The sequence below is a fragment of the Manis javanica genome, chromosome 3 (assembly GCF_040802235.1).
Source record: "Manis javanica isolate MJ-LG chromosome 3, MJ_LKY, whole genome shotgun sequence".
In the NCBI taxonomy this organism is placed as follows: Eukaryota; Metazoa; Chordata; class Mammalia; order Pholidota; family Manidae; genus Manis; species Manis javanica.
In genome coordinates, this window is record NC_133158.1 from 71,978,482 (window position 1) to 72,003,170 (window position 24,689).

Below are 24,689 nucleotides of genomic sequence, written 5' to 3' on the forward strand. Positions count from 1 at the left end.
TGCCTGGAGCTGAGTGGAAGAGAAGCTGTGTTTCACCCAAGGTCAAATGGGTCAATCTGGCAGTAAGAGGGAAAAATGTGCTCTGGCCAAAATAAAACCCAAGGGACTTGCATAAGGGGGCCTGTGGGTGCTGTAAAAGGACCCTTAAAAATCAGCAGGCCAAACTGCTGTGATGAAGTGGCAGCATACCCTACTCTGGCGACTTGGACATCTGGTGTTCTGATACCAACACTTAGGATGGCCGAACCTAATCCCAATGAGATTAATCAATCCTAATGAGGTGCGAAGTTGTTATTTTTGTTCTGAAGACCTACTGGAAGGAAAGCAGAGGGCCCCCTGGTATTATGAAAGGTGGCTGAAATGCTATACAAACGTACCTCTTGGGAATGAGTGCACTTTCTTTATTATGCAGCCATTTTAGAGGAGGAGTCTTTATCATGATGTTTAAAACATTTTAAATAAAGAAAGCAATTGATAAAGGCTACAGATGTCACATACTAGGATATGAAAGTGCTATGTGCTTTTACTATATGAAGGTAATATTTTCTAAGATCTTTCACTCTTCCTGTAAGTGCAAATGAGGTTATGATGATTTATAAAATGAAAATCACAGAACCCACAGTGGAAAAGGAATGAAGGTGGGGGACTGCTAAACTAAGTATCAGGAAAACTAGAGTCTAGTCCTCATCCTGTTTCTACTTAGTCTAGCACAGTGCATTCAGAAACAAAATTTCACTTCTTTGAGCTTTGTCTCTTATTGGAAAGAGTAAAATTGGGAGTCTTTAATATGTTTTGTGGTTCTAACAATCTATATATCCAAGCACAAGAGAAAGTGCACAAACTTCACTTGTTACCTCTAATTCTCAACAGTGAATCTCTATTAAACAACTAGCTTAACTTAAATCAGGTGTTTATAAATATTATTCTCAAAAACTTCTCTTTTAAACAATTTTTTTTTTGGATTTATAGAAGTCATTAAGAACCTTAGACCCTTTTCTGGGAACTGGATTAGGGCAGGGGAGGGATACTTCCTTAGGGCTGATAGAATAAGATGCTGCAGGTGCTGAAAGGCAAAGGCTACAACTCCCAATGCTTAGCTGGAGCTGCGCCCTAAGATCTGAGCTGGGATGCTGAGCCACGCTCTGCCCCATTCCTTAACCTGGACTCCTCGGGCAATTCTGCTGCCCGGAGACCACTAGTAACAGCAAACAGACCGCAGGCAACAGCTGAGAAGGGAGGAATTCACAGTAAGGTAAGATTTGGTTAAAGATTAGCCCAGAGAACTCGAGAAATCCAGGAGCATTCTCAACCTCCCTTAGTGGTCTGCATCAGCTTTACAGCAAGTGCTGGATAAACTTTCGACGGTTTCTTAATCCACTGGCTTAAATAATCGATAATCTAGTTTGTGACTGGAATAGTGAACCATGGAGAAACAGCGATTCATTCAGTATTTTTAAAAGTCTAGGATCTTCAGGAATTTAATTGATCAAAACTAAGACTGTTTTTGTGCATCCAAATAGAATGTTGGAAAAAAAAGATACCCTATGATTTTAAAACATAGACTAAAACATGTACATCTGGAATCTGTAGAAAACTAATTCTCAAGGAAATTCAGAGACAGAAAATGATACTGTGTCCAAATCCACAGAATAGACCCATTTCCCAGTGGGGACCCACAGTTGGCTTACAATCATTCTCTGGCCAATATGACCATGGCGGTCACCCACTTGCTCAGGAATGTGTGTAAAGTTCCCTCTTCTTACCCAAAGTACCTCCTGCTGGTGATACCCGGCCATCTGCAGTCCTGACAAGGTGTGTGATCTTGGTTTTCCTTGCTTTTCTCTTCTGACTGCCCACCAGGGGTTCCTGCATCATTGCTGGCTCTGGAGTGTTGGGAACGGATAGGGCATTTTTAACCTTATGAGCAGGCTCTGTGGTGTGTTTATCTTCTGAAAATATGGCTGAAATAGGACAAACCATATAGTTACATACCAAAACACAAGGCACCAACACTGCTGTTTGAAACATTTCTAAATATCTGACCCCTCTGAGTGGAGAGTTTTCAAAGTATTGATGGGAAAAAAATAAAACATTGCACATAAAGTTAAGTATGTATATTATTATATATGTATAAGGAGGAACATTTTCTAAGTGTTTGGATCTTGCAGGTTGGTGAGAACAGTGTGAAAATCTGAGTAAAGTGTCTCCCAACAGACCATACTCATTACATGTGGTCATCTCAGTTTCCCTGAGATTCTTTTGGCCAGCTGGTCTGGAGAGGATGAAAAACAGAAATTTCTCCTCTTCTAATGACAGTAAGATTAAATACGTGCTTCTTAAATTTATAGTTATCGCTGGAACATTTGCTTTCAAGCCACCAGGTTGGACTGAGCAGCAAACAAACGGTGAGGCCAGACCTTTCACGCATACCGGCTGCTCGGGAAGGACCTGATGGAAATGGGTGAAGGCAGCATGTAATGAAATGCTCTCCCATTCGCTGAATTCTAAGGCCAGGTGAATATGTTTAGTGAGATAATTTAATGAAGTAACACAGGTCAGGGGGCTCCAGGATGGACAGTGTGAGGTATCTTAATTCTAACTGTAGTACTGATAAATCATTTAGTAGCACAAAGTTGTATCCTAAGAGCCACTGTGTCAGGAACAAGGAACACATTTGCCACCAAAGGTTGTGTTCCCAGTTCTAACATGTTGGAAATGCTTGAGTCTTTTCTTATACACTCATTGCCTTAGGAGATCTTCCTTCCCCCTTTCCCTTAATTTAAAAGCAAGACAAGAATATGCAGATATGCATATAGTAAGCATTTAGGAGTATATACATGTAGTCACATTTTGTGATTGGGGCTTTTTAAAATTTCAGTGGCCTAAGGGCTTTTAGGCAGGAAAAAGAGGCATCTTTAGATTTGTTCACTATCCAATCTCATAAAACAGGTAGAGAAATCTCATTTTTGACCAAGAGGGAAGTGTTGTTCAGGAAATCAAGGTCTGACATGACAAACTTCATACAAACTAAACCTGGAAGATAACTGAAGGTGCTTATTAGAAGGTGGGTATGAAGGTAAGTGCTGAAAATAAGACAATACATATAGCATAAGAAGAAAAAAAAGGCTAAAATAAGAGGAAAAGGAACAGAGCAAAAGAACTCAGGGTATGAAAAAATGCACTTGTTGGTATAAACAAAAGGCTTCCTTTAAAAGTTTTAATCTAGCTCTCTAATGGGTTTAGGTACATCCTTGTGAAAGGAGGATTATGAATTTGTAAGATCTTTGCCCTCAAGAGATTGATTCCAGTCTTCCCATTCTGTAACAAGTTGAGAAATAATTCAATTACATCAAAAGAAAGGATATAAAGAAGAAATCACACCACACTGTGTCTAAGGCCATGCAGTATTGGCCTTAGCTCAATATTTCATAAGAGATGGCTGTGTAGGGACAGGTGTAGAAAATAGTTACTAAAAAAAAAAAAAAACATTTGGCAACATTCCCAAATACCTTTTCACAAGTAATCAAAAATTAGGGAAAAGGTTCCTTTAAAACTATAGATCTATACCCAGGTCAAACAGTCTGAGCAGATTTATATTTTGATATTGAGTTTTAACACATGCCAGGGGTGGTATATCCTTTCAGTCTTTTGTTGTTGTTTAAACTTCAGTAAAAGTTACCAACAAAATAGAAGATAATTTGGTTAGAAACAATCCAAAGAAGTTTCATAACTCTGCAGTAGCCTTTAAATTCAAAGCCACCTATACATACGCATCAAGAAGCCAAAATCTGAGTTTACAATGAACTTAAATAGCCTCTATTGGATATTCACAAGCTTCAAACTTGCTAGTTTCTTAACCCGTTCCATCAGTTGTTCCTTCTGATTGCAGGGGCATCTTAGTCACCTCTACAGTAAGAGCACTATATTTTATATGAACCTTCTAAAAAAAAAAAGCACTAGCCTCTTCCCTCTTTTTCCTCTCCCCTGAAAAACCCAGCACTTACGGAGGTAAGGGTGTAGCATGGTGCCAAGGATGAAGGGTGTATTACATCAGAAGAATTGCTTGTGGACATAAAGAACCAAGCTAGTCAAAGAAAAGGCATGGACACCAGAAAAGGGCCAAGTGGGTTAGGAAAGATGACCTGGTTTCTGCACAAAGACCATGGGGTAATGGAAATGACACAGTCAGATCTAGATTCTACTCTTGACTTTTCAGTTTACTAACAGGACCATGGTCTCAATTTCTTCATGTAAAGATGGAGGCTGGATTAGAGCACCTCTAAAGGAGCCATTCAGCCCTAAAATTCTTTTCATTTTATCACATTACCTAGAATCAAGGGCCCTGGCCAGGTAAACAGAATTCTTCAGCCAGCTCCAGAGTGTCGAGGCTAGAGGAGTACTCCCTTTATTAGGACTGTTAGTTGTTTAATTTTTTGGTGAGTCTTCAAATGGTTTCATTTTTATTTAATGGTTATTCTTTTTCCTGTGCATTCCAGATGAATTAATAAAAACATACGAAGAAGCCAAGGCTGCAAAGGGTTGCAAATGGGAGGTGTAGTTCAGTTCCTGAAGAGCAGACCGGGACTAGGAAAGCTCAGAAACCAGCAGACAAGGAGCCAGAGGGTCAAAGGCAGACCGGCTTACAGACACCACTGAGCAAGTCTAAGAGGTTGGTGTGCTGGGAGACAGTAAAGGAGTGAACCAGGTTGCAGACCAAGTGGAAGAGGCAAAAATGGAGTACACGTTGGAAGTTCCCATAAATCACTGAAAAGGAGGCAATGCCACCTCTCTAGATGTCATCTTCTCTAAACCTACTGTCAGATCAAGAAGTCATCTGGGCTTGCAGATCATCCACATTTGAAAAGTTATATAATGTGATCTTGCTAGAGTTTGGAAGAGGAGGTAAGAGTGAGTCCTACCCCATACTTTGACCCAGGGGCTACCCCCAGAACATCTTATCTTATCTGGAGGCTTAGACGGATGACAATCTTCAGAGTCAGTGCTCAGGGATGGAACTGGGGCAGGCAGGTAAGGCTACGTCAAAGAAAGTAGTTGTCTGGGATAGAACAGTGAGTCTGAGTCCAGCAGCATTAGTAAAGCAAATGAATGTTTGGTGGTGACAGACAGGAAATGGAAAAAGCTCAAAGGGAAACAGCAATTGAGTAGCAAGACAGCAAGCCAGCTCCTTAATTTTTTTCTCCCTGCTAAACTAATATGAGAGAAGAAAGGCTTTGCCCTCTAAAAACAAATTAGTTATTTCTCTTTCGGCTTGTAATTGAATACACAAACCTACCCAAGCACTGCGAAACAAGTCCACAGGGCTGGTTTTCACATTCCATGGCAATCACAACACCACTTGGAGCCTATCATCTGAGAGAAATAATGTGGGCTCAGTCCTGGAGCAACATGAGGAATGTGGCAATAAGGGACTCTTGTTTTCCAAACTCTACTCCTAAAATGTAGAGTAAGTTTTCTGAGATAGCAGTACTATACTTATATTGTACCCCAGGAGGCCACTAGAGTGCTCCAGAGTCATGAATTCCCATCCCAACTAGAGGAATCAAACTTGCACTGAAATTATTATAGCCAAATCTGGGATCTCATTGCTTTCGGTTGGTCTCCCATGAGCTGAAAATTCAGTCAGATGCTGAACGGAACACAGGAAAAGACATCAAATGAATGAGGCTTATCTAAGGTCCTGAGAGACCTTGCTGATGTGTATGTAGCAACTACTTTGAACTTGAGAAAAGAGATCATGTCATCCATAGTTCTACGGATTATGTCTGAAAATCTAACTATAGATTTTTCTCACCTGTAGTTAGATCTGTATATTGCAAAGAAACTAATCTTCTGGAGATTCTTAGTCTCAGGTTTGGGCTTACTTTTTCTTGTAAGATACCATAAAATTTCAACATATGAGCCAAATGAGGACTCAGAAATGCCTGAAAAACCAAAACTATAGCAGCCAATGTGCTTTAGAAGAGAGAATGCTGGTTTCTTCCCTTCCTACTAAGATGGCCAGGCTTCAATTCCTTTTCATGTATTTGGAACTAACAAGCCTTCCTTAATTCACTAGGGCTGCTGTCAAGATTAGTTTTTACAAAAAATATTGTGAAAGCCTTCTACAAACTATAAAGCAATATTAAGTATTATTGTTGTTACCATTAGAAACCTCTATCGTAAGCATGGGCTATGACACCATTAACTCCGTGGAAAGATAAACAACAAAGGCAGAGGCAGGTTATCTTGGTTTCACTGAAAATTTTACTTCTAATTTAGGCTATAGGCAATATTTTTTTATGATCTTCAAAAGTTTCAAGAAGTGGTTTAGTGATTTTAAATTCCAAAAGCATGGGGGGAAATGTTTAAAACAGATTATAAACTTAGCATTTAAACCTCAGGTGTGATTACTATGCACCTAAAGATTTCTGCTATGTTGAAAAAAAATTGTGAATTGCAAGCCCATTATACTCAGAGTGGTCTAGAGAAAGCCTAGTGAACTTTAAGTCATCCACTTTACCAGAAGTCAGGAACAGCTAACAGCTATGTAACCCAGTTGAATCAACACTTCTATTACGGACATCAGCTACAAGCAACTCTTGTCTCACCTCTGCCCAGGATGGCTTCCAGATGTTAAAATTACCCTGATTATGGTTTCACTTTCTATCCTTATGTATTTATAATCTACAAGGTAAAGTTTTAGCAAGCAGTGAGATGGCCACAGGTGAGAGAGAAGATGAAGTAAATGGCCTAGATAATTCACAAAGCACATAGTCAACACCCGGACAAGTAAATGCCGTGGGATGGCATGAAAATAAATAACCAAAAAGGTCACCTCAAATTACTAGTAATTTCCAATGCTCGAAATGATTCCTATTTTCCCAGCCATGTAAAATGAATTTGCAATCTACACTAAAGGACATGCAATTTTCAGTGCATGTTCTCCAAAATTTTTGTTCCATATACACTAGTAGTTCGTATAATTATACACCACCAATAATAACTCTACTTCTACTAAGCCCTTGGGATTACCTAAAAGACTCAAAATTGATTTACTTTTCTGCTCCCCAAAGGACAGCAAATAGGGCTGCAGAGATGCAGTTCTGGCATCACAACACCCACTCAACACAGCACAGTAGTAAAATAAAGTATTGGGGGAAGTGAAACCTGCAGTTCACATATCTACAATGCATCATTCACCCCACCCCTTTCACCTTTCACATACACACTTGGTATAAACATAGAGACTGAATACTCATGAGGTTAAAGTTTGACCTTCTGAAAATCGCTCATCTCTGATAGATCTGAGACTTCTAATTCCCACCTAATTCATTCTTTCTACCCACTGCACATGCTAAGCTACCTCCCTGTATATGAGGTAGGGTTTTCATTGTTTAAAAAAATATATTTAGAATTGTATTATTTTACATAAAGAGTAACGTGGTCTAAAGCACCTCTCAGATTCCTCAGATAGTTTAATCAGTGCCTTACATTTGTCAAATCTGCACAGAATGTATTTTTACAATACATGAGAGCTAATAACGTATATCAATTTTGGGATGTCAGGATTTAATGCTAAGAACAGCATGAAAATTTATATTTTGTTCAGCCGGCCAAACGCAGAAACAATACTCAACAGAGGTGGTGAATGAAATGATGGGTCAGAAAACAGACTTACTGCTGGCATTTTTTGTAGAAGGAAAACAAAAGGAGAAATGTGGCTCATGTGCCTCCTTAACAAAAATTTCATGTTTTCATAAACTCAATTTGAATATTTTGGCAAATAATTTTAACACATAAGCACATTTGACCTTTGAACAACTCAGGGTCATGGGCATCGATCCCTTACACAGTTGAAAATCTGTGTATAACAGCAGACTCCCAAAACTTTACTAATAGTCTACTGCAGACCTGAAGTCTTATCAATAACATAAATAGTTGATTAACACATATTTTGTACGTTAGATGTATATACTGTATTCTTAAAATAAAGTAAGTTAGCAAAAAGAAAATATGTTTTCAAATTGTCACAAATCTCTGAAAAATTTTCCAGTTATCTTTATTGGAATGAACAACCTGCATATCATGTTGTTCATAGGTTAACTGTATTTTTGATAAATGGCTTATGCCACATGTGCACTTTAATATTCTTTTTTCTCTTTTGTAAAGAAATTAGAGTGTATTTGGGAGTCAAGATGTGACCTTGTTCATTAAGTTCTCCCTTCTGGCCATAAGTAAATGAAAGGGGTTAGATTGGATGGTCTCTTAAGAAACCTTTTAGTTTTCAAATAAGTGATTCCTAATTAAGAACCACAAAAGTGTTCAGCTCTTTAAAAATGTCTATAGTGAAAAAAAGAAAATCAATGGAAGAAGGGAAGGATGGACCTTTGCCATCACAGAGCATTCACCTGATGGTTCAGTATTGAACAGAAATTGGATAATATCACAAATAAATAGGACTGGGAAATTCTGAAATGAAACCATTACTCAGGACCTATAACATCATCCTAGTCAATATGAGGCTTTTCTTTGGCTATATGTAAGCCTCAGAGGCATTCCATTTGAACATATTTAAAGGAACTAGGAGGAAGGTTGGGAAAAAAGTTCAAGAACCACTTCTACAAGCCTGCCCATGCCCCATCAACCAGGACAGCCCCATGGCGGGCCCTTTTTTGACTCCCATAAACATGTGCCTGCAACATAAACTGCAACAGTGAATATTTCTGGCTATGAAGATCTCTCATTTCTGGTTAATGTGGTTCAAAAGTTATAAACCCCCTTTGACAAGTTAAGCTCCACATGACACACTGCCTGACTTTTAATAGAGTCAAAAATTTATCAGTTTTGATTTGAAAATGAAAAATAACCCATAGCCTTTTCTAAGGATATGAGCACTCAGGTTTAATGCTGAGCCTATATAAATTTTAAATTTTTAAGTCTTTAAAAATTAGGCCATTTCCAGCACAGACTAACTGAAATGATACAATGAATATTACTTCTTTTACCTTCTGTAGGGTGAATGGCATCCAAGAAGAGGTGCTTGTTTGACCATTTATCCCCACTTCCTAAAAACAATGACAGAAAAGGAAAAGTGAAGCTCTACTAGGATAGACACATATACTATAAAAATAAGACGACATACAAAACTGAAATATGAAACACTGTCACACAATGAAGCCAGCTTTTATTTCAACTATCTAATTGTCAAGGTGGCATCTGCCAACTAAAATAATTAGGCTATACAGGAAATAGATTAAAAATAAACAAATTTGCCTTTTATGAAACACACTGTTAGATAACTTTTATGACTTAATCAAGATAATTTGAAGATCAGTTAAAAAGTTAATGATAAAAACTAGTATTTTCCCTAAAGAGTGATGTTTCTCCACTGGAAGCAGAGAAAAAACAATTAATACAAAACAAAACTGAGAGACTAAAGTTGAGGTGAAAATAAAAGCCAAGTAAAAGGTTACATACAGGAACATGTAGGCACATACATCTATACATAGAAGACAGCTGCACTGAAAGCCTCATTCCAGAAACATGAAAGGCTTCACACATCTGGCCATGCAAGCAGGGCACAAATGGGCATCAAATGAGTAGGTTTGTGGTAGTCACAACTCTAACATGCAGAGAGATGCTAAAGAAAGCCTGACTTCTTGGCCACAAGGCAGTACTGTACCAGATGGGGAGATGTATCTTTTATGTGAAAGAATAGTAGTTCTGAACTAGAAGAAGAATGAAAGCTTCAGATGACTCCTGAAGGGCTTTAAGGGCCATCAAGATCCTAATAATGAGCTAGACACTCAGAGTAAAGGGATGGTGGAGTGCAATGCACCTCTAGTACCCTCTGGAAGTAACAGTTACGTGACTGAAGGCACTGGGAAGAGTCTGGAAAATGAAGCATATAGATGGGAAAAAAGAGAGTTATGACTTAGGAGTGGAATCCTCCTTGATAAGAATTCTCCAGTGTCAGAGGAAGTATAGGTAGAAACTGTGGGACTTTCATATGAATATGAAACTGGTAAGGTTTCAGGAGGTGGGAAAATGTGGTCCTGGCATCAGCTGCCACACATGAGGTAAACAAGAATCGTCAAAGAAAATAAGTGGGCAAGAGCTCAAGAAGACTAAATTACAAAATGTGCCAAATATAGATGAAAAAAAGCAATTTTGAGATTCATATGGAACTCCGAAAATAGACACAAATGTGGGATTTGAATAGGAATCCAAGTGAAGGAGACCTCTCTGCAATTAGCTGCAGTCTAGAAATAATGACTATGCCTGCATTAGGAGCTGATGACGCTGAAGCAAGCAAAGGGGAGGACAAGGCAAAGGTGGGGTGCAGAAGCATTACTCAAGATGCGTTCACAATGGAGGTGGCCAAGACACCTTAATGGAGGATGAAAGGCACCAATACCTTTGTCTGGAACATTAGGCTTCTCCTTTTTGTGCTTATATTTGCTGACAATTTTGTGGAATAAGTTCTTTTTCTGAGACTGGAAAGGACCTACAGACAATATTAATATAAATATATTTTAAGTTCACAACATTTCATAAGACAGCACTGTGTGTTTCTAAACAATTACACCCTCCTCCTCCCATCTGTGGCTTAAGCAAATGGAGTCGAAAGCAGTGTCATCTTGCATCTTTCCTTATCTAACTAGTGCTCGATGCCCTTCCTCAGGCTTACTTAAACCCAGTGTGAATATTCTTCAACCTGTATTGGGCAAATACCTCCATTAGGGCTGAGAACTCCCTAAGCAGAAACTGCAGATCAAGTGACTAGAGGAAAACCTCAACCAGTGCCAGCACAACAGCTGTGGTCTGGGTAAGAAAAGATTTTACTTCAGATTCCTAAATGTCATGTAAGAAAGGATGACATGGGCATTTCTTCCCTCCTAAGAAAGCGGTTTTCACAAGGATAACTCTTTCAGGACAACAGTTAGCCTGATAGCATTAGATAGCTTTCTAGCCTTTTCTGAGGATATTACAGGAAGAAGAGAGTGATTTACCTATTTACCAAAATTTTTTTCTGGGCTGGGGGAGGAGAGAATCTCTTTGTTTTCCCAGATAATGAAAATTTTTAATCACCAAGCAGAAATGCCAGCAGCATTGACCTCCCAAAGCAGTGTCTTTTCACATTTTGCTGATATTCCTATGCAAAACTGAATCATTTTATGTAGGTTACGCTTGTTCATCTGTAAACAGGGATAATAACAATGCCTAACTCAAAGAGTTGATGTGAAGATGGAAAAAGTCAGAGGCTCTATAAGCTGTCCTGCTGCATCTCCCCACCTACCAGCATTGTACCCACATGCTCTACTTTCCTGCCTGAGGTGAACTCTCTGTGCTCCTGTCTACAGGACTCAATGGTTTTTATATGCACACATATGTACAACCATCACCAATTTTAGAACATTTCCATCACCTCTAAAGTAAATCCCCTGTCCTTTAGCTAATACCCCTATGACTGTATTCTTTTTTACTGCTAAGTAGTCACTTACCTACTTTCTGTCTCTACAGATTGCCTACTGGGGAAATATCATATAAATGGAATAATGTAATATGGTCTTTTGTGTCTGGATTCTTTCACTTGGTATAATGTTTGCTAGGCTCATCCATGTTGTAGCATGTATCAGTACTTCACTCTTTTTAAAGGTCTAATAATATTCCACTGTATGAACATTTCACATTCTGTCTATTCATGAACTGATGGACATTTGGGCTGTTTTCACTTTTTGGCTAACATGAATAATCTTATTATGAACATTCATATACAAGCTTTTGTGTGGACAGGTTTGTTCATTTCCATTGGACATATATCTAGGAGTGGAATTGCTAGACTATAAGGTAATTGCATGTTTAATATTAAGGAACTGCCAGAGTGTTTATCATCCTTGAAAATACTTTTCGTCTTTTTGATTACAACCATCATAAAAATGTAAAGTGGTATTTTTCTCATTGTGGTTTTGATCTGTACCTGATGACTAATGATGTCAAGGATCTTTCCATATGTTTACTGGCCAACTGTGTATCTTCTTTAGAGAAATGTCTATTCAGATCATTTGCCTTTTTCTAAATTGAACTAATAACCTTCTTACTGAGTTGTAAGAGCTAACATATTATAAATGTCTGTTATTAGATATGATTTACAAATATTTTCTAGAATTCTGTGGGATGTCTTTTCACTTTCTTAGTAATGTCCTTCCTATGAAACATGTTAAGTTTTAAATTTTGAAATGGTCCAATTTGCCTATTTTGAATTTTGTTGCTTGGGTTTTTTCTGTTATGTCAAGGGTTCCACTACCAAATAGGAGGTCTCTAAGATTGACCCCTATGTTTTCTTTTAAAAGTTTTATAGTTTTAGTTCTTATATTTAGGTCTTTGATTCATTTTGAGTTAATTTTTGTATATTGTATAAGGTAAGTAAGGGTCCAGATTCATTCTTTAGTATGTGGATATCCAGTTGTCTTTAAAAAAAGAATATTCTTCTCCCATTTACCAGTCTTGGCACTCTTGTGAAAATGTGTTGACCAATGGTGTATAGGCTTATTTCTGGGCCTTCAATTCTATTCCATTAACCTCTGTATCTATCATTATGCCAGTATCACACTGTCTTCACTACTGGATTTTAGGTCAGTTTTGAAACTGAGAAAATTATTTTGACTATTTTAAATCCCTTGCAGTTCCAAATTTTAGGGTCTCTCATCAATACCTACAAGGAAATAAGTTGGGATTTTAATAAGGATTAGAATGGATCTGTAGATCAGTTTGAGGAAGTGTTCCCATCTTAACAATATGAAGTCTTCTGATCCATGAACATGGGACATTTTCCCATTTACTTAGATTGTTTTTCTTTCAACAATGTTTTGTACCTTTCAGTGCACTGCACTTTGTTATATTTATTTCTCAGTACTTTATTCCTTTTGATGCTATCATAAATGTAATTCTTTTCCTACTATCACATTTTCAGATTGTTCTTTGCAAATATATAGAAATAAAACTTATTTTTGTGTAATAATCTTGTACTCTGCAACCCTGCTGAACATCTCTTAGCTGTAACAGTTTTAAAAGAGTGGAATCCTTAGGTTTTCTCTGGAAAATTTTGTATCATCTGTGAATAGAGTTTTAATTCTTCCTTTCCACAACCTGGATGCCATTTGTTTCTTTTTCTTGCCTAATTGCCCTAGCTAGAACCACCACTGTAATGCTAGACAGAAGTGCTAAGAATGGATATCCTGTCTTGTTTCTTATCTTAGGCGGACATGTCCCTATTTCATTATCCTATGCTATTTTACTATGTGTATATGTGTATGATGTTAGCTGTGGGCTTTTTGTAAATTCCCTCTATCAAGTTGAGAAAATGCCCATCTATTCTGAGTTTGCTGAGTGTTATCATGAACAGGTATTACATTTTGTCAAGTGCTTTTTCTGCATCTATTAAGATGATCATGTTAAGGTGATCAAGTTTTTTTGTTGTTTTATTGATATAGCACAGCTGACCCTTGAAGGACATTGGTATTATGGGTGCTGAACCTTGAAAATCTCTATATTTAACTTTCAACCTCCTCAACTATTAACTACTAATAGCCTACTGTTGACTAGAAGCCTTACTATAAATACAAACTGTTGATTAACATATTTTATCTGTTAAATGTATTATATACTGTATTCTTACACTAAAGTAATTAGCTAAATATTTTCTTCAAATTGTTGCAAATCTCCAAAAATTGTTCCACTTATTTATTGAAAAATATCTGCATATGTATTAGTGGACTCACACAGTTCAAACCCATGTTGTTCAAAAGTCAGCAGTTTATCTTACATTAATTGATTTTTGGATAGTAAACCAATCTTGCTTCCCTGGGGGAAAATCTCACTTGGTTATGATGTATAATTATTCTTATATATTGCTGGGTTTCATTTGCAGTATTCTGTTAAGGATTTTTATGTCTCTATATGTAAGAGATACTGGTTTGTAGTTTTTCTTTCTTGTGATATTTTTATTTAGTTTTGACATTATGGTAATACCGATCTCATAGGATGAATTGGGAAGTGTTACTCCTCTTCTAATTTCTGAACACACTTGTGAAAGATTGGGATTAATTCTGTAAATGTCTAGAAGAATTCAGCAGTGAAGCTACCTCGTACTGGAAATTTTCTCTTTCCCTAGGTACTTTTCTGATTATTACATCCTCTTTACTAGTTACAGGTCTTTTTAGACTGTTTATTTTTTCTCAAGTCAGTTTTAGCAGTTTGTGTCTTTCTAAGGAATCATCCATTTCATCTAAGTTATCTAATTCATGGCGTATAATTGCTCATGCTATTCTTTTATATTCTTTCCATTTCTGTAGGTCAGTAGTAATGTCCCCTATTCACTTTTGATCCTAATAATTTGATTCTTCTCTTGTTCTTGGTTAGTCTAGCTAAATGTTTCTCAAATCTGTTGCTCTTTCCAAAGAACCAGATTTTGGTTTCATAGATTTTATATTTTTTCAATTCTTTAATTGATTTCATTTAATCAGTTTCCTCTTTAATCTTTATTATTTCCTTTCTCATACTTTCTCTAAGGTTTAGTCTGCTCTTCTTTTTACAGTGTCTCAAGGTAGTTTAGATTACTGAGATCTTTCTTCTTTTATGCACTTATAGCTATAAACATTCCTCTAGCATTTAGATATATCCCATAAATTTTGGTATGTTGTGTTTTCATTTTCATTCATGTCGAAGTATTTTCTGATTTCCCTATTAACTTCTTCTTTGACTTATTGCTTATTTAAACTGTGTTTAATTTCTATGTTTTTGAGTTTCTCATATTTTTCCCTGCTGTTGGTTTTTAATTTCATTCCACTGTTGTCAGAAAACATAATCTGAATTATTTCAGTCCTTCTATGTTTATTGGTTTGCTTTGTGTTATAACATATGGTACATTCTGGAGACTGTTCCATGTGCACTTGAGAAGAATGTACATTCTGCTATTACCGGGTGGAGTACTGTACATACAGGCATGTTTCAGAGAGACGGCAGGTCCAGTCAGACCACTGCAACAAAGCAAGTATCACAGTAGAGCACAAGTCAGATGAACTCTGTGGTTTTCTAATGTATATACAAATCATGTTTACACTATAGTGTAGTCTATTAAGTGTGCAATAGCATTATGTCTAAAAAAATATAATGTACATACTTAATTTAAAAGTTTTATTGTTGAAAAATATTAGCCATCATCTGAGCTTTCAGTGACTTGTAATCACTGATCACAGATCACCATAACAAATGTAACAATAATGAAAAAGTTCAAAATATTATGAGAATTAGAAAAATGTGACACAGAGACATGAAGTCAGCAAATGTTGGAAAAATGATGCAGATAGACTTGCTTGATGCAGGGCTGTCACAAATTTCAATTTGTAAAAAATACAGTTATCTTTAAAGTGCAATAAAGTGAAAACCAAGTATGTATGCCTGTATGTTAGGCCTAGTTGGTACACAGAGTTCAAATCTTCTCCTTTGTTATCCTTTCACCAAGTTGTTCTATCAAACCTATTCAATTTTTCATAGCACTTTTTACCTTCTAACATATTATATACTTTGCTTATTGTTTGGGTTTATTTATTGTCTTGTACCCCCACCACAATATAACCTCCAAGGTGTTTTCATTCACATCTGTTCTATGTGCCTAGAAAGGTGTTTCAGTATGTGATTAGTTCTCAACAATAATTTTGCACCAATAAATAAAGCTCTTATACCATTGTTTGGCACAAAGTGAGACCTCCAAAAATGACCACCGTTGCTATTATTACTGATAACATAAAGTTGTGGCAAGTGTTTTTTGATGACTAAATTAAGCAACCCCTCCAAATAACCCACAGCAAATTGGGTTTGCTGAATTGGCTGGTGGTGATTTAAAATAGAAATAGAAAGTGCTTCTTCTTGACTTTTTCCAGAAAAAGAAAGAATAATATAAAGAAAATAAATTTAACAAAGAAAACATCATATGTACATGCTACATTAATATTTCAGGTATTTTCTATACTCCACTTGCAATCACTGCCTTACACATATTTTATAGAACCCAGGAAACTGCAGGCTAGAACACCCGAATGACAGATACATGGGCAATCACAGAAAATAGAGTGGAAGAAAGCACAAAAACAATTCTGAGACTTCTCAGAACCATAAGAATCTTAGTGATTTACTTTAGGAAAATAATTTAATAATAAGGAATTGGCTCCTGGGGAGAGTGATTTCTGTATCTGCATTCATACACACACGTTATGCATGAGAACATGGGATAAGGAAGTGGTTCGCAGAAGCAAACTGATTTGATGTATGGAATGGGTTAGGAAAGAAGAAAAGATAGGTAATTTCAGACCCAACCATACTCACAGAAATCTAAAAACTACAATTTAAGAACAAAGAGCTGAAAAGAACCTCCAGACTGGTTTAGTACACAGAGGAACTTCTGTAAACTTTTATTTTAAACTTCCTTGCTCCTGGCCATCCCCAAACTATAGCTATAAAACAAATCTAACTAAATGACAACTTCAGATAAGGAAGTGACAAACTTGAAGGAATAACAGATATCACTGTATTCACTGAAAAATAGCAATTTTAGAATCAAGAAATGAACTACTTGTTTTCTGCCCACCAGTATGATATATATGTTTGATATTTTAAAGAAAATAGAGTAAAAGTTTGTAATGAATAACAAATGTAAGGAAATTTACAATTTTTTTCTTAGTTTATTATGACATTAACATGGAAACATCCATGGAGGGAACAGATGATAGGAATTATAAAAACAAAGAATTTTAGAAGGAATCATTCAGAAAGCAAAGAATCAGGAACTACCTTTTACTGAACCACCACTTCAAGTTTCCATTCTATCAGCTTCCTACCAAATTTCTTGAAAAAGTGTTGGCATAAGCTTCCACTTGCTTATGACAAAAGCACTTGTTGCTGGCATATAAACTAGCTTAGGACTCCACTTAGGTTTTCAGGTAGCATGATCTGTACTTTGAAGGTATCAGTCTCCTTTTGCCAAATCTACTTGAGAGCTGGGTAGACTGTAGCGGAGACAAAATAATCTTAGAGGATAAGAGGGGTAATGCACCCTTCTACCAATAATAATACCAATAATAACCCTTCTAAAACATTAATGTTGGTCATGGTTTGCTGAAAAAATGGACATTTTTTTGAGTGAGAAGCTGTAGTGACACAGGAACCAGTACAGGATTATCCTGGTACGGTAATTTTTCATGGTCAGCAAGTAAGGTGAATTAAGTGAAACCCTGCTCTTTAGAACTGTTGAAGGAAACAAATGTTAGGCATATAGTGTGTTTTGCCCATCAGTTACATGTTTTTCAGATATAAAAAAAGCAGAGGCTGTTATTTAAAGCTAGGCTGTTATTTTTGTAATGGACAAATAAGTACTGAATAACCAATGAAACTATAGATTCCTTTGTGATAATTTATAGCAAAATATAATTTTTTTTAAATTTCAGAGGCTGCTGAGCATGTGAATCTGCTGACTTAAATAAATTGAACTAAATGAGACACACTCAAGTTAGGATTCACTGAGGGGTTAGAGCCATCTCATTAACATGCATGCCTGGTTAAGGAATTTAGGATTATATTAGGTATATTTTTCATATCTGCAAATGTGCTGTCACCATGTTCCTGAAAATATTTAAAGGCGATGAAGGCTCTCAGTCACAGGGCAAAATACAGAGTTCTGCCCAACCTGGAAGCTATAACTTCTTGATAGGAAGGCTGGTTTGGCTAAAATCAGATCTCTGTTATCTAACATTAAAAGTGTCCTGAGGTTGGCTCAATCCCAAACAGGAGATTCTGTCCTCAACCTTTAATTTTGTAAGCCAGCATCTTAGGTTACCACTATGATTTTTTTAAATCTCAATTCCTTAACCATTTGAAGCTCCAATCTTTAAAGTGTGGATTGGAAAAAAATTAGAAAGACCAATAGCATGTTTGATACTGAACTAAGGAACAATATGAGAAGATAGCAGAGATAAAGAAGAAGTGAAGTCAAGGGTCAACCTGGGCCTTAATTTAAACACTTCAACTTGAACTCAGTTAACTTTGTCTCCATGATCTTAATTTTTTTTGAAAATTACTACTTTGCATAATTATCTGACTTCTGATACTTTTGTAAAAAATGCTTCATATATTAACAATGTGCTTAAAATGACATCAAAACAAATCTCTTAAGTTATAATTAAATTTAGACCTATAACTTAAAACTTTCATATGAATACATACAAGTAACTGTGAGAGATCACACTGGAAAACACTGCAGGGATGGCCTGCTTCAGCTGAACCACACTGTGCATTAGATAGATTATAATTTACTGGATAATTTGTTCTTAAGAAGCAAAAAGACACTATTCCTAAATCATTGTGTTCAGCCTACTACAATATAGCTCAAGCCCAGGTGGAGGGAGGTGGCATTAAGTCATTTTCATCTTTTTTATTGTAGAATTTCTGACAAGATCCATTACACAGATATAGGGACAGGGCAGAGATAGTGGGAGGGACAAGGAGAAAGGGGAAGAGACAGCTGAGAAACACAGATACAAGTAAGGAGACCACAGGGAAAACAGAAATGTATCCCTAAGCAGGTACTATGATTTTGAGATATATAACTACATAAATGCATATGCAATCATTTCCTCTAGAAACTACATTTCAGAAACATTCCACACATTTTATATAACCAGAAGTAGCTTAACGTACCTAGTATAAGGCAGGAAAAATATGCAATGAATGATAACATATATAGGAGAAAGTAAAATATAGATAAATGGTAAATTGTTGGAGGAAAAATGACATGTACTCTTTTACAATGAACTTAATGATCTCTTACACAGTTTTTGTTTTGAGTGAGTCGTGCAAAGGTGCAAAGGGTCTAGAGTCTAAGAAAACAATTTCTTTTAGCCTTTAAAGCACAGCTGGTCTGATAATTTCATTAATAACTTGTAGGATAGTACACTGATGCTGCTAATGATAAATGAGAACCAGTCACAAATACTATTTCTTTAGTTTGCTAAGTAGAGAATATATTATTTAATTTCTGCTTTATTTTAATTGCATTTTGTTCCATGAGTCAGAATGCAGAGCAAAATCTAAAGTCTTAGAAGACTTCCTATCTGCATAATTACTGATACTCTATAAGAATGAGTGACTTTGTGGCTTGAGAGGCATAACAGAAGACTTCAGGCAATACTGTATGAAGTAAAAGCCAAAGCTCCAAAAAGCTATTTCATATCCAAAGATATAACTGTTACTCTTGGTTGGGAGAGGAAAAACATGTAACAGACAACTAAGACCCATGAGATGGTTTCATGAAAATAGATCCTAACTTCAGGGTTTTACAGCTTTACAAGAATTAATCTATCGTTACATTCCCTGATAGATAATTCAGTTACTTCAGAGCCCTAAAGTGAATGTCTTGAACTATAAGTAGTGGAGGAAGAGAATACATCCTGCACATCAGTCAATTAAGTTCCATTTTATTGGCTTGTCAGGTATTTATCAGCAACTTTAAATCTAAGAATTATGGGAGTTCAAGATACCTGGCATCTTTGGGCTCATGGGGCTTTGCCTATTTCTAAATATCTCTGGGGAACAAAGACTGACATTTCATTTGGTAATCAATTACAGTACTCAGCTACCTACCTGTCAACAAGGCTACTTTCTTTCTTTCCTACCTATCTTGGAAGCTCTCGATATAATCCAATTTTATATTCCCAGGTGAGCAAACTTGAGCAACATTTCTTTTTAGTCCTTTATTCACCAGACTTGCTTTTATTAACCACACAGGAAAACTGAGCTATTTCTGAAATCACTTTTATAATTCCCCTCTGCCTTTAATCACGAAGGAGGAATTTTCTTCAGTCCCTCAGATCCTTCCAGAGATACAGATTTCAAAGTGACCCTCCTTGGTTGTGTCAATTGGGGGTTTCTAGGTCTTGAGAGATAAAGGTTTACATTTCTTCAGAGAAAGAAAACTAAATTTTCCCTCAGTATTTACCTTACATATTCACTGAAAAATCCATGAAATTCTATCTCCTCATTAACATTTCTCTCTCATCATTATCCATGATTGCTAGAATTTTGCAAGATTTATGTGAAGATATATAATGTACCTATCTCTCTCCATCCATCCACCCATCCATGCAAAATACATAGTGGAAGGGAGTTAATCTGATCTGACATAAAGCAGGCAACAGATAGCCACTTCTGCAGCGTAATTACAAGGACTTCTCCATCAAATCCTACTCAGAATTTGATCCTGGAAGCAACACAAGTTCAGCCACACTAGTTCTTCATTTCTCCATTCTTTGTCCTGACAGGATAGAGAACTAAGTGAAGGCTTTCACATCTGTGTGGAAAACTAGAGGTACAATTTCCCCATCAATCCTTTAGACTAAAGTGAAATCAGAGAACAACTTTCTCAATACGAACAGTCCAGCTGACCCTTAAACACTATGGGGATCAGGACCAATGCCTGTGCTGTCAAAAATCCATGTTTACCTTTTAACTCCCTAAAAACTACTAATCGCCTACTATTGACCAGAAGCCTTTCTGATAATGTAAATAGCTAGTTAATACATATTTTGCACTTGTTTATATTACATGCTATATTCTTAAAGTAGGCTAGAGAAAGTAAAATGTCTTTTCAAGTTGTCACAAATATCCAAAATCTTTTACAATGTATTTATTGAAAATATTGCACATACGAGTGGACTTGTGCAGTTCAAATCTGTGTTATTCAAAGGTCAACTTGTCATTTTCAGTAGGACAATCCTTCAATGTGCTCGAATGTTCTGAGCAGGTTAGGATGTTTAGAACCTCAGGTGCCCCCCCCCCCCACAAATTTAACAGTGGTCCCAGGTTTTGAGACCATTGGAAATGCCCCACACTCTTTAAAATCCCCATTTGAACTAGTATTACCCCTAATGAATGCTGAGATCACATAATTCATGCTGATGATTTTAAAAGCTTCTCTGACATACATGGGGAGAATATGATATTCCTGAAAATGAATGTGCTGAACACAGCATTCTTGTAAATTTAACAAAACCAGTAAAAAAATATGTTGTTAGAGTATTAAAGGGAGTTTTATTTTCATTTGGTTCATACTGTCAGTAAAGAATGGAGTCTGCTTATTAGGCAAATAGCATGATTTCCTAGTCCCATAGTCTAACCTGTGGCAGACACAGAAAACAGAATGAAGAATAGACTCAGCCAGCAATTGCTGCTCAAGAAAAGCTCAACATTTCCAAATTAGAATTCTGGAGAACACGAGGTCGAAGACCATGTGTAAACACTTTCAAAAAAGCTACACCTTAAAGGTCAAAGGTATAGATTGCAATATTAAAGGACAGAGTCTGAGGAGAATTAGAAAGGAAACAAGGGAGAAAGAAGTGAGGTGGGAACCAAGATAATCTTGGAAAGCAACTTGAAATTTCAGCTTGCTCCTGCCTCAGTCTAAATCCAATTACATTATCTACTGGAAGCTATAGGAGCTAAGAGGGTTCAGTTAAGAATGTGATCATGCTGTAGGAAGGTACAGTACACATCTAACCTTTGCTGGTTTTAGTTGGTTCTGAGATCATGTTTCCAGTCTTCTTCTTTTTTCTTGAGACAGGTACACATTTCCGGTCAAATATAACAGGACTATATTGAGGGAGGCTGTTGAATTTTTTTTCAAATTCTTTGTCCAGCTTTGCTGAGCTAATAAGAGAGGGGGGATGGAATCAATCAGCATATGATATAAATATTTAGACAGAAAATGATGTAAGATGTATTTTAAGATACACCATTTGAAAATAAAGTCCCTGAGAATTTGGGAATTGTTAAATTCTGTACAAGGACAAAACACACCTTTTCAGAAATGCTTGAGAAGATTTAATAACAGTTTTTTTAGTAAGTTCTCATGACAGGTTATGCTATAATCTTAGAACAGTAGAAGCATTTAAAATATCAGAGTGCTTTTGTAGTGGAGAAATGCCATTCTCTCCACTGGCATAGGAATTCTTCATTGAGTTCATACAAAGCATATTCCATCCAGGCAAATTTCTCATTCATATATATGTATGTATATATCTTAGCAAACTTATTGGTAATATGGTATATTCACAATTCTGTGAGATTAATTTTTTAAATTTATTGACTAGTACTTGATTAAAACATACACCCACAAAGAAAATGCCAACAAAAATTTTGAATATTAGACAAAAATTCTGGAGAGTTGACTAGGAAGAGGATAAGCCACTCAATGACAAAAATAAAGCCAGCTTTCAATGAACCAACTGGCAGAGAGGCAACACTACTTCAGTGCAAACCACAGATGACTTCAGCAATGGCCCAGCAAAGTGGGAAATGCTTGGGCTGCTTCTCACAGTCTCTAATATCCCCACACAGCAATGGCAGCATGCCTGCTGGCTCCCTGAATGCCTGCTGGCTTTCATTTAGTGAGACTTACTAAGATGCAACCCAAACAGATGGGAAAAATTGCAGAAGAATCACTGTGCTTGGTAGATGAAATGGAAGGCACACTGGGAAGAGAGCAGTTTTAAGTTAACTTACAAGAGCCTATTAGCTAATGTGGTAGGCTGCTGTCTAAGAGATGTATTTGAGGTGTGTCCACCTAAGACTGTTTTTGGTTTTGGAGGAATATATGAGAGCTGGGGAGACAAGATATAGTCAGATGACTATTAGAATGGCAAAAGATAAAGACCATTACTAACTTCTATCAAAGCAAGGGAGGGTGGTAGGGGTGATGCGCCTCCCTTAATAAACGGTCTTTTCTCACTCAGCTAAAAAAATGTTTACACCAATGGAAAATCAGATACAATCTGATACTAATCAGATACAATCAGAGGTATCTCTAATTTTTCAGATAATCTGAAAAAACAAAAAATAATAAGAAAATTTGAGATATAACTTCAGAAGGTCCGTTGGCACATTTTTCCTTTTATTTTTTTCATCTGTTTTGTTTTGATAAGTCTATAAAATTAGAACTTCGAATACTGAGTGAATTTTTCTTGGTTATAGTTAACTAAACAGATAGCACATTTTCTGTGATAAAAATATTTAAAATGCACATTTAGAAATCTCAGCGAAGACTCATAGGCACTGGCATCACTCACTGCTCATGCCCCATGTTGGCATGTTCTAAACAGGGCAAACCCAGATCATCTAATCCTGACAGGCCAATATTTAAAGGGAGGAAAACAGGGAGGGAACACCTGAAGTTTATTGTTGATTTAAACTGGGAGAAACCACACTCCCAGTTATAAAAACGTGGCTTCCTTAGAGATTATTAAAACAAACAAACAAAAACAACCCACATACCAATCTCTTTTCAGGGACAGATTTTCAAAAGATTGTTTCACTTTTCTTATTCCTAAAGAATTGGTGAAAACATCTCTTGCCCAGCTTCAGTAGTTTCGAACGGAAGCATCAGAAAACTTCTGTTGGGACCCTTAATGCCTGCTTTATTCCCTAGGACTGCATACTGTCTGCAGAGAGACCTGCTCCTCTCTTGTTGTGTAGACCCAAAGTGCACTGGCAGTTCCACCAGGTAGAGAGAGGGCACTGGTGTTCTGATATTTAAGGGGGTCACTTTTTTAGGACATTCTGCATTTGAAAGTATCATTTGACAATGATGAATATGAGGATTTTCATATTATTGTTTAAGCACCATGTAATGAGCAAAACTAGTATGAACTACGTTAGATTTTTAGAAATACTAGGAAGAAAATACATAAAATTATAAATACACCATCTTGATATAAATGATCTTGAATCATCACCATGGGAAATAATTTCTACTCTCCTACTTTGTGATGACCTAGAGCTTTAGAATTAACCAGACTTGAAAGCACTGTAACTTCGAAGGAAAAAAATATTATTCCACAAAGTAATGCAAATGAATAAACCAAATACAATACTCCCAATGCATGAAATTTGCATACCTTTAAACACATTTATGAAAAAAATATGGAAAATATAAAAATGTACTTATTACTATTCAATGAACTCTTTTCATATCGGGCTAATATGAAATCTCAAAGGATTTTCAAAGCAGTGCAACTGAATATGCAGATACTTTCTTCACCAATATAAAGTATTAAATATCCTGATTTAACTAACAAAATGTTCTTTATTAGGACTGGTATTAAGAGCCTTTGGAATAATAATAAAAATAAAATAATTAATGATTTTATCTCGATGTATGCTATTGCTCGATACTGCATTTCAATATATAATTATTGAGCATTCTCTGTAGCAGAAGATTCAATCTAATATTATCATCTTAGAGCAATAGAACATGTTTTAAACAAGGTTAGAGGAAGAAACACAATTTTGTTTACCTTACATTTTTCAGCTGTCATATCATTTTTAAACACATAATACATTTAGAAATATTAAATGAATTATATACAATATGTAAAATAAGCAAAATGTAAACATATTTATATAACATGAATTGTAAACTTCAGATGGGAAAATGCATACTGGCGATATTAAAGGATTTACATTGTCACACCATCAATACATGGCAGACCTCAGTTTGCAGTCAGGCCGATGTCTGAAATTTACATTATTTTGTACTACATCTACAATATGAATGACACTGGCACTCACACAACCATGTTAACAGA

At 36.3% G+C, this 24,689-nt stretch overlaps 1 protein-coding gene across 16 annotated transcripts in view; it reads right to left on the reverse strand.

Annotated features, from left to right (window-relative positions):
* Nucleotides 1–24,689, reverse strand: part of BBX (BBX high mobility group box domain containing) — a 269,123-nt gene that overhangs the window by 12,561 nt on the left and 231,873 nt on the right. For 10 of the 16 annotated variants that reach the window (XM_036998674.2, XM_017672181.3, XM_036998679.2 and 7 more), the window contains 4 exons: nucleotides 21,605–21,753; nucleotides 10,418–10,507; nucleotides 9,006–9,065; nucleotides 1,764–1,961 (listed from right to left, as the gene is read on the reverse strand). In XM_036998674.2, coding sequence (XP_036854569.2) covers nucleotides 1,764–1,961; nucleotides 9,006–9,065; nucleotides 10,418–10,507; nucleotides 21,605–21,753 — 497 coding nt within the window. The remainder of the gene's footprint in view (nucleotides 1–1,763; nucleotides 1,962–9,005; nucleotides 9,066–10,417; nucleotides 10,508–21,604; nucleotides 21,754–24,689) is intronic. The other 6 variants (XM_073231706.1, XM_036998682.2, XM_036998681.2 and 3 more) reach the window with 6 other exon arrangements.